The sequence below is a fragment of the Balaenoptera ricei genome, chromosome 5 (assembly GCF_028023285.1).
Source record: "Balaenoptera ricei isolate mBalRic1 chromosome 5, mBalRic1.hap2, whole genome shotgun sequence".
Taxonomy (NCBI): Eukaryota; Metazoa; Chordata; class Mammalia; order Artiodactyla; family Balaenopteridae; genus Balaenoptera; species Balaenoptera ricei.
Window position 1 is genome coordinate 44,988,244 of NC_082643.1, and position 18,498 is coordinate 45,006,741.

At 42.8% G+C, this 18,498-nt stretch overlaps 1 protein-coding gene across 6 annotated transcripts in view; it reads left to right on the plus strand.

Moving 5' to 3' along the window:
* Nucleotides 1-3,426, plus strand: part of TMEM150C (transmembrane protein 150C) — a 91,211-nt gene extending 87,785 nt beyond the window's left edge. For 5 of the 6 annotated variants that reach the window (XM_059923989.1, XM_059923993.1, XM_059923990.1 and 2 more), the window contains one exon: nucleotides 1,184-3,426. In XM_059923989.1, coding sequence (XP_059779972.1) covers nucleotides 1,184-1,392 — 209 coding nt within the window. In that variant the 3' untranslated portion in view covers nucleotides 1,393-3,426. The remainder of the gene's footprint in view (nucleotides 1-1,183) is intronic. The other variant, XM_059923992.1, reaches the window with a different exon arrangement.
* The last annotated feature ends 15,072 nt before the right edge of the window (nucleotides 3,427-18,498 follow it).

An 18,498-nucleotide genomic window follows, 5' to 3' on the forward strand; every position in this document is an offset into this window, starting at 1 on the left:
GAATTCTGCCAGTGCGAGATTTGAAGATGTATCCCTCCCCTATAAGTTAATATTGCTTTGGCAACATTTTGAACCCTCAGTCAGAAGAGTATGTACAGATTTTAAATCATTCTGAATTTGGAGCTTATACCAAACAATTCTGATCCATGATATTTCCGAAGACTTGGAACCATTTCGTGGTTCCCAGGTGAATGAATCCAGGCCTAGTCAGGAGAGCGAAGTTTGGCTAAAGTAGTTGTCACGGACTTTTTCACTCTCTGAAAATTTCCCTTTAAGGCTAAGTTCTGAAGGTAGAACTAATTCTAAGGGAGCATTTCTGATTTTTCTAAATAACTTTATTCAGTCCTTGTCCTCTTAGCTTTTCACTATAGAACGTTATGAAGCTTTCTCCTCCCCAGCTCCTACCTTCATATATACTGATGTGTGTGTGTGTGTCTGTGTGTGTCTGTGTACACATACATACACTCTGTGTATATTCAGGCATAGACGTCTCGTCTGTTCTTTGGTTTTTTAATTGCCTGCTTTCATTTGGCACAAGTTTAAACGCAACACCGGGAATGAAACCAGCCTATGGAATATTGTCTGAAAGGCAACATTGAAAACTAGAGAGAAGAAGAGGGGCCACTTAGACCTTATTAGTAGCACTGCAGAGACAAACACAGCTTATATGGAGGTAGTTAGCTATTTGATACGTTCACATTGTTCCATGGTCATTTGCAGTGTCTTTTAAAAATACAGCGTTATTTTCCTGGCCAACTAATTACTTTGGAATTGTAATTCTTTAGCTGGTCTCACAGTTTATCAGGCAGCCGTAGAGTAGAGCGGTCGAATGCGTGGCCAGGGAGTCAGAGTGCTTGTGTTTGAATCCCACTTCCACCAGTTAATACCCGTGTTACCCATTTGGCCTCCGTTTCCCTATTTTAAACGAACTGCTGATAACAGGGTGTCGTGATGAGTAAGTTAGGTTTTCCATGAAAGCACCTAGAAGCATGTCTGGCACAGAGTAAGGGCTCAGTAATGTTACCTTGTGTTATTTATGTAGATGGTGTTCAGCTGACTCCGTGACGCTCTTCCGCTGGTCGGGGGGGGGAGCCAGGCTTTTCCTGTAACCTGTCTCTGCCCAGAAAACAGCCCCGTCTTAATGTGGCCGATGGAGGAACTTGCCTTGACTACTTCCCCCCAGACTTCATCCTCATGGCCCAGGGCATCCACCTGTACGCAGCCAGGGTCCAGTGGGGCCTGGTCATGTGCTTCCTGTCTTATTTTGGCACCTTTGCTGTGGAGTTCCGGCATTATCGTTACGAGATCGTCTGTTCCGAACACCAGGAGACTTTCCTAAGTTTCTCAGAAAGCCTGTCTGAAGCTTCTGAATATCAAACCGACCAGGTGTAACCCATCAGTTTTTCCTTGCTGGCGAGGTGGGTGTAGCAGCAGGGGAGGGGCCGAGGCACACCCACAGGACTTGACACACAGCCTCATGACACATCGTAAACACAGGCACGTGCACACGCACACACACATTCATGGCCACGTTTGCCAAACGTGCGTTTCAGGGCGAGTTATTTAACGAAAAAGCACAAGCCCTATGTGTCGAAATACACGCTGTTAACACTGAAAATATAATGCACGACAGAGCAAGAAGCTTGTGCATGATCACCTCTCTTTTCCCCTCTCTCCCAACACCCCCTGCTCTTCTTGTCGTCTTCACATATTCCAGACATCCTGATCACCCTACCTTGGGCAGGCCAACTGTAACATGGGAATAACGCCAACTCCCAAAGTTGCCTTCAGATCCAGAGGGCTTGGAACCAGCTCATGAGGACATTGTGAATCTGGCACTAGGGCTCTTGAATGGACAGAGTATCATTTGGTTGGACGGAAACTGTACAGAGATGTGACCCTCGTGTAACCTGTGGATGATGTTGGATCAAGGATAGAACTTTCCCACAAAAACTCCCTTCATCATCGTTCAGTGGTTGGCTGAGCAGATTCGACAAAAGGAATACGCTACAAGCTGTGGGGGGGAAGCCCACCACCACAATGTGGACTTTACTGTGACTGAGAAAATATTTCCAAATGTGAATATTTGTAGGGCCATGGTCTGCCAGGCATGGAGATGGGGGCAGCGAGGGTGTGGTTTCAGTTTTGCTTCCATAGTATGCTATGTTCAGTTTTTATTTTCTATTTCATAGTTTGCTTTGTTTTCTTTTTCTTTTTTTTTAAGTAACTACCATGGTTCTCTTGAGGCCTCGTGGACAGAGAAGATGTAGGCCAAACGCAAGAACTGAGCTTGTTTGGGGTTCAACATGATAAAAGAAAAAAAAAAAGAAAGGTCACCTGCAGGCGTAATTTGCTGCTTTTATGTTTGAAGCTAAGAAAATGTTCACAGAAAAGCACAAAGAAATACGTGTGGAGGTAATAAAAAGAGCTCCTGCTGGACATTTGTAAAAGAGAGGAGTTTCAGAGGATCGTGTTGTAAATCCAAATCAAGGAGGAGTTTCTTAATATGTATCTATTGCTCAAATTTAGTATTTTGGGGGGCGGAGGGTTAAGGACTTTTCATACTCAGAATCTGTAGAAGCCAATTAAAAGATTACCCTCCCCCAAAAACAAATTGGTTCAGTTCGTCCCCTACAACCCATCATGTAGTTCCCTCCTGCAAAGAGTTTAGAACTCAAACTCTATTCCTGGGCTTTAGAGGCTGTGCTTCATAAAAAAGGGCAGAATTCTAAATCAAAATGCATTGGAGTGGGCCAAGCTGATAGACCCTCCGTGAGTGCACTTTGTTTCAAGAAATCCCCAAACTTACTTCATAGGGGCTTGGGATTTCATAGAATATAATGTGAAAAACGTTTTTTTAATCCAACCCAAACTCTGAGCTTCTTGAGGAGGGGGTTCAATGACTTTTCATCTCTATATTTATCCCCACCTCTTAGCACAGTGCCTGGCACATATTAGGTGCTCAACAAACATCTGTTGAATAGAATTACTGGTAATTTACAGTAGGAAAAAGGAGTATCAGAGAAAGACTCAAAGATGTGTGAGAGAATAGAAGATGACCGTTTCATGCAAGACGGGAATGGAAGAAATCACAAGTAAGGGTTAGATGGGGGAGGCAGAACACCTCTACGGGACAAGTAAAATGTGAGAAAAAAAGAGACAAGCAGAGAGTGTTCTCTTATTAGAAAGTCATCTTACTGTAAATAGTCCAAGGTGACATTTAGTATTTTTGAATACTGCTTTTGGGGATTTTTTTTCATTTTTATATTTTAAAAATTTTATCAAAGAGCAAAGATTTATGAAGTTTTCTTTTACTCTACACAATCCAAATTCAATAGCTTTTGGTGATGCACCGTACACTTTCTTAAGAGTATATCTAATAGCGCATTTTAACAGAATCAAGCAATGACTGGCATTGTTCATTGGGATCTGACCACTAAATAAAATTCTTTTGTGCAGAATTGTGATTTTTCTTTTGTCTCTTACAAGAACATTTCTTCTCTAATATTAAAGCATGTGTAAACTGACTCAGACATTATGTTGAAAACTTCAGTGTTACATTGGCAGCATATTTCTAGGGTGTTTTCCAACACTAACAACCAATTCTCTGACTCTCTGGACACCATCTGGGTGTCCTACAATTCAGTTCAATTCTGACACTACCCAAAGTTATCCTCAGACCCCATGGGTTTAAAGGCTTGGTCCCGCAAGACCTCCTTCGCTTCAAATGCCGGTCGCAAGTATCATGTCCCCAGATTACCCACACTTCGGTCCAACCTGGTCATAAAATTGGAGGGTTCCCACAATTCCCTTCCCTTCTGGGTTCAATAATTTCCTAGAACAGCTCGCAGAACTTGGGAAAACACTTTACTTCCATTTGCTGGTTTATTATAAAAGATATAACTTGAGAGCAGCCAAATGGAAGAGATGCATGGGGCAAGGAAGGGGAGGGATGCAGGGGCACAGCATCTTCCCGGGGTTCAATGTGCTCACCAACCCAGGAGCTCTCTGAATCTCACTGTTGCTGAGTTTATAGACCCCTCTCCAGCCCCCTCTGCCACCCACGCCTGGAGGTCAGTCAGGAGGTCTAGTCACTTGGTCTTTCTGGTGACCAGCTCCATCCTGAGGCCATCTAGTGGCCTCACCCTTAGTGATCTCATTAGCATAAACTCAAGTGTGATCAAAGGGGCTCATTACAAAAAAAAAAAAAAAAGCCATTCCTATCACTGAGAAAATTCCAAGAGTTTTAGCAGCTCTTGGCAGGAACTGGAAGACGAAGACCAAATAGATTTTTGTATTAGGCCACACAGACACATAAAGATCAAGATTACAGAACCTCCTAGGAGTTAAGGACCACAGCATTCATCTAGGAGGACAGGACCAGGGAATCTGCATTTGGAGTGAGCATTCCTGGAGGAGCAAACGCAGACGACCCAGAGAACAAAATAGTAAATACACTACACTATGTTTCTGGTAGTCTAGCTAAGTCTCTTGAAGAAAAGTTGGCTTCCTGATTAGGAGAGAAATATTTTAAGAACAATATTAACATTTTCAAGGTTCAATCGTTTTTGATTTAATGGAGAACTGACAGTGAGGTCAAGTTTTATTACCTGTGTTATTTATTGGGTTTTCTTTGCCCCTGGTATGGGAAAGTAAAACTTGCGTACCCTGAAATTTGCAATCTGCTGGTTATTGTGGAGACCGGTATATCACTGTTTATTTTGGTCCTTAGGCATTGTGTCAGGATGGATTGGGTTTTGCTATCCCAAAATAAAACTAACGAAACTAAAGTTTATTACTCATACTAGGTGTCTATCCTGGCTTAGCAAAGGGGCTCTGCTCATCACTATGGCTCAGACCCTGGCTGGTAGATGCTTCGTCTTAACACTGCTTCCACAGTTGCTGTCAGCCAAGGCAATGTGGGAGACTGCTCACTGGTCTTAAAGCTGCTATGAAGTGACAAACAAAACCACATGGCCGTACCCAGGAGTGGCTCTCCTGCCATGTGCCCAGAATGGGAGAAACATTTGTGAACAGCCTAGTAACTTACTGGCCACAGTAAGTGGACTCCTGGCCACATGTGTTATGTCCCCCAAAGTAGTGGGAAGTTGGGGAAAGAGAATTCCACATGTGAAATAAGTTGATTTTCACAATCCTCAGTTCCATATCAGTTCAGATTCCCTATTAACATTCCTCAAAGTGAGGGTTCCAAGAAACAGCAAATATCCAAATCTGAAGTCCAAGGAAGGGAGGGTGGGTGAGAAAGCTAGGTTCCTCACTGGAAAAGCAAAGATCTTTCCATTAGCATAACTATTCTTTTATTTCTCCTATCTTAAAAAAAAAAAAAAGTCAATATTTGCTCTCTCCAGCCCCTCTCTCCCAAATCTTTCTTCTTTTTTTTTTTTTAAGTTATTTATTATTTATTTTTTTGGTTGCATTGGGTCTTTGTTGCTGCTCACGGGCTTTCTCTAGTTGCGGCGAGCAGGGGCTACTCTTTGTTGCAGTGCGTGGGCTTCTCATTGTGGTGGCTTCTCTTGTTGCAGAGCACGGGCTCTAGGTGAACGGGCTTCAATAGTTGTGGCATGTGGGCTCAGTAGTTGTGGCTCGCGGGCTCTAAAGCGCAGGATCAGTAGTTGTGGCGCACGGGCTTAATTGCTCTACGGCACGTGGGATCTTCCCGGACCAGGGCTCAAACCTGTATCCCCTGCATTGGCAGGCGGGTTCTCAACCACTGCGTCACCAGGGAAGCCCCCAATTCTTTCTTTTTTTAAAAATTTTGTTGAAGTATAGTTGATTTACAATGTTGTGTTAATTTCTGCTGTACAGCAAAGTGACTGAGTTATACATATATATTTTTTTCATATTCTTTTCCATTATGGTTTATCACAGGATATTGAATATGTTCCTTGTGCTATATAATAGGATCAATTCTTTCTTGAACCCACTCCAGTCTTACTTGTACCACTTCACTGGACCTGCTCTACTCAAGTTCTCCAAAGACCTTGTCATGGTATATACACAGTTCATTCTTTTCATACCTTACCTAGCAACACTTCACAACTGGATCACCTACCTGCTTAAACATTTTCTTCATGTGGCTTCCAGAACACCATGCTCTTTTAGTTTTCCTCCTGCTTCTGTCCCCTCCTCAGTCTCCTTTGCTGGGCCTTCTCCCTGACATCTTTGAATGTTGAAGTCCCCCATGGCTCAGGCCTTGGAACTCTTCCTTCCCATCTACACTCACTCTCTTGGTGACCTCATACAGTCTTCTAGTTTGAACAATTGCCATATGCTGACCTCTCCCAACTTCTCCAGCCCAGACCTCTATCCTAAATGCCAGACCTCTATCCTAAATGCCAGACCTGTATATTCAACTACCGTTGTGACATCTCCCCTTGAAGGGCACCTAAAGTTTAACAGTCCTGATCTGATCTCTTTAAACTCACTCCTCTAGGAGTCTTCCCATCTAAGTTAAGGGCAACTCATCTTTCAGTTACCAGACAGAAACCTTGAAGTAATCCTTATCTCTTCTTTCTCTCACACCCCACCCACATCTGTCAGCAAATTTGGTTTGCTCTATCTTCAAATTATAATAGAATTCGTCCACTGCTACCATCTAATCCAAGCCACTTCCATGTCTCCTGGACTTTTATAATAGCCTACAAAAACTAGTTTCTCTGCTTTTTCATTTGCTCCCTTCAGACTGTCCTCAACACAGCAGTCACAATGATCTCAGATCATCACTCCTCTGCTTAAAATCCTCCAATGGCTTCTCTTGTACTCCTACTAAAAAACCCCATTCACTAAAATGCCCTACAAGCCCCAACAGGACCTGCCTCACCACCTTTCATTTCACCTGGTCCACTCCCTCTGCCTCCTTGTGTTCCTCCAACAGCCAGCCATGCTCTGACCTCAGGACTTTTGCACTTGCTAAAACCTCTGGCTTGGACAATCTTCCCCCGGATATTTAAATCTCTCACCTTCTTCACCTACTCAAGTGTTACCTTCTCACTAAGGCCTCCTTGGCCTCTAAAATTTACCCTCCTCAAGCCCATGCCAACACTGTCACTCTTTCCAGCTTTATTTTGCTCCATAGCATTTTAAAAAACATGGTCCTGGGCTTCCCTGGTGGCACAGTGGTTAAGAATCCACCTGCCAGTGCAGGGGACACGGGTTCGAGCCCTGGTCCGGGAAGATCCCACGTAGAGCAACTAAGCCCATGCGCCACAACTACTGAGCCTGCACTGTAGAGCCCACGAGCCACAACTACTGAGCCCACCTGCCACAACTACTGAAGCCCGTGTGCCTAGAGCCCGTGCTCTGCAACAAGAGAAACCACTGCAGTGAGAAGCCCGAGCACCACAACAAAGAGTAGCCCCCGCTCACCACAACTAGAGAGTCTGCACACAGCAACAAAGACCCAACGCAGCCAAAACTAAATAAATTAATTAAAAAAAAAAAAACATGGTCCTGTGATTACTTAAAAGTCTGACGTGCGTAACACTCTCTAACACCTTTTACTTATTTTATTATCTCATCCTCTCTACCCCTAAAATGCAAGCTCCACGAGGGCAGGGATTTTTGTCTGCCATATACCTGGCACCTAGAACAGTGCCCAGCACATAGCTAAGTGCTTAGTAAATTTTTTTTAAAACGTCTTTACTGGAGTATAATTGCTTTACAATGGTGTGTTAGTTTCTGCTGTATAACAAAGTGAATCAGCTCTACATATACATATATCCCCATATCTCCTCCCTCTTGCATCTCCCTCCCTCCCACCCTCCCTATCCCACTCCTCTAGGTGGTCACAAAGCACCGAGCTGATCTCCCTGTGCTATGTGGCTGCTTCCTACTATCTGTTTTACATTTGGTAGTGTATATATAAGTCCATGCCACTCTCTCACTTTGCCCCAGCTTACCCTTTCCCCTCCCCGTGTCCTCAAGTCCATTCTCTACATCTGCGTCTTTATTCCTCTCCTGCCCCTAGGTTCTTCAGAACCATTTTTTTTTTTTTTTTTTTTTTTTTTTTTAGATTCCATATATATGTGTTTAGCATACAGTATTTTTCTCTTTCTGACTTTGGTAAATATTTTTTAAAATAAATGAATGACTGGTAGCTACTATCCCCCTCTTTTTCTTTTTCTTTTCTTTTCTTTTTTAAAATTTAGTCTCTTAAATATGAGCTGCTCAGTGTTCAAGGCACTTAGGAAACAATGGTTGACAGGGTCAGATTTCAGAGGATGCAACTGTCCCCCGGCTTCTCATAGCAAACAGCTTTCTGGGTCTTAAAGAGGAAATTCTAGATTATAAAAAGGGTTTTTTCTTATGATGTCTGCAGCAACTAGTACACGTTAAATACCCAAGTTCTAAATAGGACCTGAAATAATCCTTATGCAAACTCTGTGTCAGTAACTGATTTTCTCTCATGGAGCTTGAAAAATAAAATCATTATTTTTGGATAACTGGGTCCTCACCTGAGGAAAATTGCATCTATTTTATAGTTTTAAGACAGGAAGCTGAGATGACTCTGCAGGTCATACTCAGATTTTTTAAATTTAACTCGTCAAAAACTCTCCTTACAAATACTGTTTGGATTAGGATAAAGAAAATGGTGTAAGTTATTGAATGAATATTTTTGTAGAAAGTAGAACTAAGGGATTTATTTAACAGTCAATATTGGAATAACATCTAACACCTCTAGATTTTTGTAAACGAAGTTTAGATTTGTAGCCCGGGATCGTTCAGAGGGGCTGGAGCAAAAGAGCTTTGACTAAACACAGGAACAAAGTGGATCCAAGGATTAGAAGCACTCCAGGGAATTCCCTGGCGGTCCAGTGGTTAGGACACCGCGCTTCCACTGCAGGGGGTCAGGGTTCGATCCCTGGTCGGGAAGCTAAAATCCCACAAGCCGTGCAGTGCGGCCAAAAAAAATTAAAATAAATTTTTTAAAAAAACAACAAAAAAAATAAAATAAAAAATAAAGAAGTACTCCAGAGACTACCCAGTGATTTGCTTCTTGAATGGCCCTGGAGGCGCCTTCTCAAAATGCAGCAGACTTCCATATCATATCTATAAGCATTATCATTTCTTGCCCTTGGAAAGCTTTAAATGCTTCCTTTTGCTAGTATGAAACCTGAGAGCATAATGCCTATTATTACTGGCAGTCTTTTTCTACCCCATTGCATTGTATTCTGTAAGTAATAATGGACTCCTAGAATTTCAAGCAGAGGCTGTTAGGAATGGGAAGTAAAGAACAAATTTGTGAGGCTGTGAAAAAGACAGTGGGTGTCACTTGCTACCCACGTGAGGAGGGTGAAGGGGAAGGAAAAATCAGAGACATTCTGAGGTTTCAAGCCTGGATGATTGGGAAGGTGGAGACACTCACAAAATCTAGGAAGACAAGAGAAGCCACTGTTTGGAGGGAGGAAAAGGGAGCACGTGAGACAATCTCGATGCTCCTCACTTGCACTCTCCAGCACGGGCCCTTTAAATCCATCTGTGCTGAAAGGGATGAGAAGTCTGTCCACTGCTTGGTACCATATGACACACTTGGTGACTTTCCAGTTACTGTGGCTGCCTAGCAAATTACCACAAAATATAGCAGCATAAAAACAACTGTGCAATATGCTCACAGATCCTGTGAGTCAGGAATTCAGACAGGGCACAGCAGGGACAACTTATTTCTGCTCCACGATGTCTGAGGTCTCAGCTGGAAGACTTGAGAGCTGGAGGCTGGAAGCATCTGAAGGCTAGTTTATTCACATGTCTGCAGATGGAGGCTGGCGTCAGCTTGGGGCCTCCTTTCCTCTCCCCAGTGGCCTCTCCACCTGGTCTCTCCACATGGGCTAATTTGGGCCCTCACAGCATGGTAGCTGCCTTCCCCAGGGCAAGTGTCCGAAGACTAGCTCCTGAAAAAAAGGATATAGAAGCTGTATCCTTTTCATAACCTACCCTGGAAAGTCACAGAGCATCACTTCTGTGGGCCTCTTTTGGTCGGAGCAGTCATAAGCTCCCACCTAGATTCAAGGGACGGGAACAAAGGCCCCCACCTCTTAGTGGGAGGAGTGTCAGTGTCACATTGTTAAAAGAGCACGTGGGGTGACATCAGTGAAAGTGGAGGAATAAGGAACATCAAAAGTCCTTCCCTCCAAAAAAGCAACAAAGAGACTGGCAAAAACTGTCAGAATCAACTTTTTTTTTTTAAATTAATTATTTATTTATTTATTATTATTTTTTTTAGCTGTGTTGGGTCTTCGTTTCTGTGCGAGGGCTTTCTCTAGTTGTGGCAAGTGGGGGGGCCACTCTTCATTGCGGTGCGCGGGCCTCTCAGCGTCGCGGCCTCTCCTGTTGCGGAGCACAGGCTCCAGACGCGCAGGCTCAGCAGCTGTGGCTCACGGGCCTAGTTGCTCCGCGGCATGTGGGATTCCCCCCAGCCCAGGGCTCGAACCCGTGTCCCCTGCATTGGCAGGCAGATTCTCAACCACTGCACCACCAGGGAAGCCCCAGAATCAACTTTTTCAAAATTCTGGAAAACAAGTAAAAGCTTACAGCAGCCCGGGGGAATGCTTAATCAAGGCAAAAACAGCTGAATCTCGATAAAGACATAGAGTTTGGTGGTGTTTTAACTCATCCTGGTCCCATCCCTGCTCCCCAGCTCAGGGGTAGCCTAGACAATAACAGCCTGTATTTCTGGAACGGGTAAGAGCGCCAGAGGGAGCAGAACAATGGACCTCATTTGCCAAGAACTGTGGTTGTTTGTTTTGAGCTGTGTATTAGCTCAAGCTGCAGTCACAAAATACCACAGGCTGGTTGTTTGAAACAGCAGAATTTTACTTTCTCACAGTCCTGGAGGCTGGGAAGTCCAAGATCAAGGTTCTGGCCGATTCAGTTTTTGGTGAGGGCTCTCTGGTGTCTCTTCCTCCTCCTGTGAGGACCTCAATCCCATCGGATTAGGGCCCCACCCTGATGACTTGCTTTAACCTTAATTATCTCCTGAAGGTCCTATCTCCAAGTAGAGTCACACTGGAGGTCAGGACTTCAACATATGAATCTGAGAGGGGCTGGGGAGGGGGTGGGAGGGTGAGCCCTAAAAACACAATTCAGTCCATAACCATCTGCCTGGCGGCTCCTTGGAGGACTGGCTCAAAGCGTTTACCTTTATCTTGCCGAACTAAGAATTCTGCCAGTGTTGAGGCAGCTGCCCAGGGGCATTTGTCAAAAAACGTTTAAAGGCAATGTATTAGTCACAGCTACCGGGAGCACTGGATAACAAATGGGACAAACGACAGACTAACCAAAAAGCTTGAGAGGAAAGAGTGGAGAATGAGATGCTTCAGCAAATAAGGGCTTTGAAAAGCTCTGACATATTCCTGGCGTTACGGGTTGAATTGTGTCTCCCCAAAAAGATTTGTTGAAGTCCTAATCTCCAATAGCTCAGAATGTGACCTTATCTGGGAATAGAATTGTTGCAGATGCAGTTGGTTAAGATGAGGTCATGCTGGAGTAAGGTAGGCCCCTAATCCAATACCACTGGTGTGCTTGTAAGACAGCATGTGAAGACACAGACACACAGGGAGAATGCCATGTGAGATGGAGATGGAGATTAGAGTAATACATCTGCACGCCAAGCACTGCTAAGGGTTGTCAGCTGTCATGAGAAGCTAGGAGGCAAGGGACAGATTCTCCTTCAGTGCTTCCAGAAGGAACCAGCTCTGCTGACACCTTCATTTCAGATTTTTGGCATCCAGAACTGCGAGAGAATAAATTTCTATTGCTTTAAGCCACCCAATTTGTGGTACTTTGCAGCCCTAGGAAACTAATACAACAGGTAAATATTAAAAGAAAATATAAATATGTTTGTTGTTTGTCACTCCTTTTTTTTCTCCTATCTGGCTTAGAAGACAACTGCATAAAGAAATAGTTATAAATCTATGTTGATAGGCACACAATAAAGATGTAATTTGTGACAACAACATAAGTGTGGGGGGATGGAGTTACATATAAGCCAAGTTTTATATCCTATTAAAATTAAGGTAGTAATAATTAGAACTGGATTGGTATAAACTAAGATGTTAATTATAACCCCCAGAGAAACCACTAGGAAAATAACTCAAGAATACAGTGTAAAAGAAACAACAAGCAAACTAAAATGGCGTACTAGAAAATACCTCTTTAACACAAAAGAAGTCAGTAATGGAAGACTGAGGAACAAAAAAGATATAAGAAATACAGAAATCAATTTTGAAGTATATAATGCAGTATTGTTGACTATAATCACAATTTGCACATTAGATCTCCAGAACTTATTCATCTTCTAGTTACAAGTTTGTACCCAATAGCAAAATGACAGAAGTAGGTCCTTATCAGTAACTACGTGAAATGTGGTGGATTAATCTTCAATTAAAAGGCAGAGGGGCTTCCCTGGTGGCGCAGTGGTTGAGAATCCCCCTGCCAATGCAGGGGACATGGGGTCGAGCCCTGGTCTGAGAAGATCACACATGCCGCGGAGCAACTAGGCCCGTGAGCCACAACTACTGAGCCTGCGCATCTGGAGCCTGTGCTCTACAACAAGAGAGGCCGCGATAGTGAGAGGCCCGTGCACCGCGATGAAGAGTGGCCCCTGCTTGCCACAACTAGAGAAAGCCCTCGCACAGAAACAAAGACCCAACACAGCCAAAAATAAATAAATAATTAATTACTTAATTTAAAAATAATAATAATAAAAAATAAAAGGCAGAGACTGACAGAATGGATTTTTAAAACATAATCCGCTATACACTGTCTCCATGAAACACATTTTCAATTTAAAGGTAAAAATAGGTTGAAAATAAAAAAATGAAAAAAGATATGCCATGTAAACAGTAACCAAAACAGGGCTGCAGTGGTCATATTAACATTAGGCAAAATAGACTTTTAAGACAGAAACTGTTACAAGACACAAAAAAGTTTATTCATGATAATGTTAAAGGGCCAATCCATCAAGAAGATATGACAATTATAGACATATATACACCTAAAACAAAGCACCAAAGTAAATGAAGCAAAAACAGACAAGAATTAAAGGGAGAAATAGTTCAACAATAAAGATTGAGAATTCAGTACTCCACATTTAACAATGGAAAGTCTTCTGTGACAGAAGACTCAATACTATAAACTAACTACACCTAGTGAACATCTACAGAGCACTCCACCTAACAACAGAATACAGTGTTCTTCTCCATGGCATAGAGGACATTCTCCAGGACAGACCATATGTTAGGCCACAAAACAGGTCTCAAAAAATTTTTAAAGATCAAAATCATACAAAGTATGTTCTCCAAGTACAATGGAATGAAATTAGAAACCAATAACAGAAGGAAATTTAGAAAATTCACAAATATGTGGAAACTCAACAACACACTCTTAAACAACCAATTGGTCAAAGAAGAAATCACAAAGAAACTAGAAAATACTGCAAGATGAATGAAAATGAAAACACAAGATACCAAAATCTACAGGATGCAGTGAAAGCAGTACTCAGAGGGAAATTCACAGCTATAAATGACCATATTTAAAAAAATAAGAAAGATCTCAAAGCAATAACCTAACCACCCACCTTAAGGAACTAGAAAAAGAGCAAACTAAACCCAACACAAGCAGAAGGAAGGAAATAATGAAGATTAGAGACAAATAAAATAGAGAACCTTAAGGAACTAGAAAAAGAAGAGCAAACTAAACCCAACACAAGCCGAAGGAAGGAAATAATGAAGATTAGAGACAAGTAAAATAGAGAAGCAAAAAACCCAAACGTTGCTTCTTTGAAAAGATCCACAAAATTGATAAATCTTTAGTTAGACCTCATATTGTCTCAACTTAAACTAATCTTACTTTTGTTCCCACCACTCCACTGAGACTGCATGTGTCCAATCCAAGGGCCACTGCTATTCTCAAATGACTTGAATTCTTACCAGCACTTGACACATTTGAGCACCCCTTCTTCATTTGGCTCTCATGCTTCTCTCCTGATTTTCCCTCCTCTAGGCCCAATCCTTTTCCATCTCCTTTGCTGGCTTCTCTCCTTAGCTTGATCTCTAACGTTGGAGCCTAAGGGCTCTGTCTAGGCTTTCTATCAACAGTCTCTTCTTATGTGCCCACATCCCATGGCTTCTAATAGCATCTCCAGGCCAATGAACTCACAAATCTGATCTCCAGCCAGGGCAAGACCCTCAGCTCTAGACTTAAATTCAACTGCTTGTTGGTCACGTTTACACTGGCCTTTCACACTTTACGTGCTATGTCAGTGGCACCACCTATCCAACTGCTCAAGCTAAAAGTCTAGAAGTTATCCTACCAAATCCAATCAATAAACAAGTGCTATCATTGTCACCTCTAAAACATACTCTGAATGTGTCCACTTCCGTATATTTCCACTTCTGCCACCCGAAGCCAAGCCACCACCATCCTTTACCTTTATTACTGCAATAGCCTTCTATCTTCGATGCAGCAAACTGTCTCTCTGAAGCACCATTTTATTCATGAACTGGAGATGTTATAAACCTAAAAACATGTCCCAGACACCCTAACATGTAGAGTTCTGGGTTAGAATCAGATACTGCCAGTTAAAAGCACTAGCACAATATTTGTAAAGAGAAGCAAGACAGAGGCAATCTTCCTATTGGTATTGCTGTTGGAGAGCGAGGTCACAGAGTACCAGGGCTTGGAGGAAGTTGTAAGGGTTAACTTGGTATTCCAGTATCTGGCCAGCTTTGTGGATACGAGGAGCAGTGTCAGGGGTGGCAGGATTCCTGAACTCTGGATTCAACTACTGTGGGAGCCCTTCAGCTCCGTAGTCCAGCAGTAGCCCCCCCACTACTACTACTCCAGTCCTTCCCATCGATTTTGTAAATGTCTCGCTTTTTGTTTTAAATCCTTCTCTGAATAAAATACCTAAAGCGGTTTCTGCCTTGGCATTCAACCCTGATATATCTAACTGGTTTTCCTGCATCCACTCTTGCCCACCTACAATCCATTCTCCATCCAACAGAGAATTCCCTGAAAAATGTAAATCACATCACGCCATCTTCCATTTAAAATTCTCCAGTGGCTTCCCACCACACCTAGAAAACAACCCAAACTCTTTACTGCGGTACCAAGCCCTAGCGATCTGGCTCTGCCCACCTCTCTGATGGCATCCAGCCACTGGCCTTCTCTCAATTCCTGGAATAGGCCAAGCTTTGCCCTAGATCTTTACTACATGCTGTTCCATCTTCATGGAATGCTCTTCCTTCTAGTTTCTCAAATATCTAGTCTTTCATGTTCAGATTAGATGTCACCTTCTTGGCATCCCCTTTGTAAAAAGCCACTCTACCCTAGTTTCTCTGCAGAGCACTTACTGGTGTCAATTTTCTGTTGCTGTTTATTATTGACTGCTCCCTCCAAAAATGGATGTACCATGAGAGTAGGGGGGGACTTTGTCCCCTTATAGCATACTGTAGATGCTTAATAAATATTTGCATGAATATCTTAGGTAAAATCTGCAAGCAGAGTGAATTTTACTTCTGTTAGATAGAGTTACTCCAATGTTTCAACAAAAACTACAAATTATTCTTAAATATTAAGTTGAGGATAACAGCAGTTTACCATCTAGGCTTGGGTGCTGGGAATTAAATTCTTTTGGCACACATTACATTCAACTTTGTACTCCAATGGGTTTTTTTTTAAACCCCAAAACAAGTCCATTTTAACACTGCAGCTGGAAACACCAGCTATCCAAAAATCACTGATTTTTTTAAAATGTGACTTAGGGAACAAGGAGGGGAAAGAGTAATATTAGTGGGTAGATTTCATTCAGGATTACTGCCATTTTTTCAAAACTACTCTGACTTTTGCAATATCATGTTATGGTTTTTTTTTTTTTTTTTTTTTGGCTGCATTGGGTCTTTGTTGCTGCATGCGGGCTTTCTCTAGTTGCAGCGAGTGGGGCTACTCTTCGTTGCGGTGCACGGGCTTCTCATTGCGGTGGCTTCTCTTGTTGTGGAGCACGGGCTCTAGGCACGCAGGCTTCGGTAGTTGTGGCATGGGGGCTCAGTAGCTGTGGCGCACGGGCTTAGTTGTTCCACGGCATGTGGGATCTTCCTGGAGCAGGGCTCGAACCCGTGTCCCCTGCATTGGCAGGAAGATTCTTAACCACTGCGCCACCAGGGAAGCCCCATGTTATGGTTTTCAAGAAAAAATATACTCATTTTCCTCTCTTAATGCTACCTCCTAGCTCCCATCTGCTGTGTCTGGGGAGGCCTCACACTTGCTAGTCTCTAGAGAAACAGCACCATCTGCTGGGTAAAGACTGCTGTGCACCTGTCTTGGTGATAAATGCTGGGCTCTCAACTTCTTGTGCCACCATAACCTGGACACCAGTTAGGCTTAGCAACTCAAGCCAGCCTTGCAGAAAGCCAAACAGGAAGCCCTGCTACCCCAGAAGTGCTGATAAGATTAGAGACGCCTGAGGCTTCTCTTCTAAGAAACCAACTTGGGTTTTGACACAACATTGGAAATCAGTGCCCCTGAGGGAAAGAGCGCAAGTAAGGCAGACCTGGATTAACAAATAGGAATAAAAAGAGCCACAACTTTAAGAGGCCTTTGTCCCCTGCATTCTCTGCGGACAAGGTGCTGAGAAAATTTAGTAACTTTGTCTGTTTCTGGAAATTGCAGAGGTGGGAATTTCTTCCCCTTTCCCTTACTAAGGCTCATGATTTGATCTGGACTCATCTCCTAGCTCACTACCCACTCTCTAGGCACTTTTCCCTTCCTCATGACCAGGCTACTTTATGACTCAAGTTCTTCCTAAGATCCTTTTCCATCACGTTAATTATGAATGCGTTTCCTAAGACCTCAGAAATATTCCACTCACCTTCTTTTTTCCCTTCCTTCACACCCCACTCTGAGAAACTGAATCTGATATTACAACTTTCCCTTAATTTTTTAACCTATTTCCATCTTCAGCTACTCAGTATAAACTACACAGTTTTTCTGGTACCCTTTTTATCATGGATAGTAAATGTCTCTTGCTGTAGACTGAATGTTAGTGTCCCCCCAAGGTGATGTATGGGTGGTGGGGGCCTTTGGGAGGCCTTTGGGGCCATGAATGGGATTCGTGTCCGTATAAAAGAGGCCCAAGAAAGCTGCTTTACCCCTTCTGCCATGTGAGGTTACTGTGAAAAAGACAGCCATGTGTGAGGAAACAGGCTCTCACCAGACACTGAATCTGCCAGCACCTTGATCTTGGACTTCCCGGCCTCCAGGACTGTGAAAAATAAAGTTTTGTTGTTTGTAAGCCACCCGGTGTCTGGAATTCTGTTACAGCAGCCTAGATGGACTAAGATACTCCTCCAGCTCAATTCTCTGTTGGCCAGATACTGAGCATGCTCCTTTTCCTTTAATTCCTTTCTCATCTAGTCCCCGGTGCATAATTTTCTTTCTTTCCTTCCTTAATTTTCCAATTGTTCATTTACTATCATTAAGAGACCCCTTTTCTTTCGCCTTCTCATAAACTTTTTCAGAAACTATATGAAGTTCATCCTTTAATTACCATTTGTGGCTTTCCCATCACTTACAAATTACTCCCATTTCTAAGATTTACTTAAATTCATTCCCCTTTCACTACTCTTCTGTATCTTCATAGTCCTTAGATTTCTTAATTAGCTACTAGAAGATAAAAACTGTCAACATAAAATCTTTTATATTCCCTGTCCTCTCATAGTTGCAAGGCTACTTCCTTTTCCTTATTCAAAGCATCCCCAAAATTATTCCTCCAGGATTCATTAGTTTTTCTTGATTAATTAGGAGAATAATTGCCTCCTTCAAGCATTATCTTATATAATTCAAATATAAGGTTCTCAAAAATCTAAGAAATCTACTCATATCTTGAATGTTTACTATCCAAATGAAATAATAACCACTAAGGTTAGCCATATATGTATATATAACTCAAATGATAGTCAGTGATTTTCTACTGGCATTCCATTAAAACACACACATGCATATTCACACATATCACAAACACACACAAGGTTAAGGCAAAAAATTAAACTAAAATTCTTATTTGTCCAATCTCTCTTCAGTTTCTCTTCTGCTTATGGCAGTAAGCAAACCTACATAAAACTGAGAGAAGGAACTTCCCTGGTGAAGCGGTGGTTAAGAATCCGCCTGCCAACGCAGGGGACACAGGTTCCATCCCTGGCCCGGGAAGATCCCACATGCCGCAGAGCAACTAAGCCCGTGCGCCACAACTACCGAGCCTGCGCTCTAGAGCCCTCGAGCCACAACTACTGAGCCCGCGAGCCACAACTACTGAAGCCCACGTGCCGCAACGAGAGGCCACCGCAATGTGAAGCCTGCACACCGCAACAAAGAGTAGACCCCGCTTGCCGCAACTAGAGAAAGCCCGCGTGCAGCAAAAGACCCTACGCAGCCAAAAATAAATAAATATAATAAATAAATTTATTTTTAAAAAAAACAACTGAG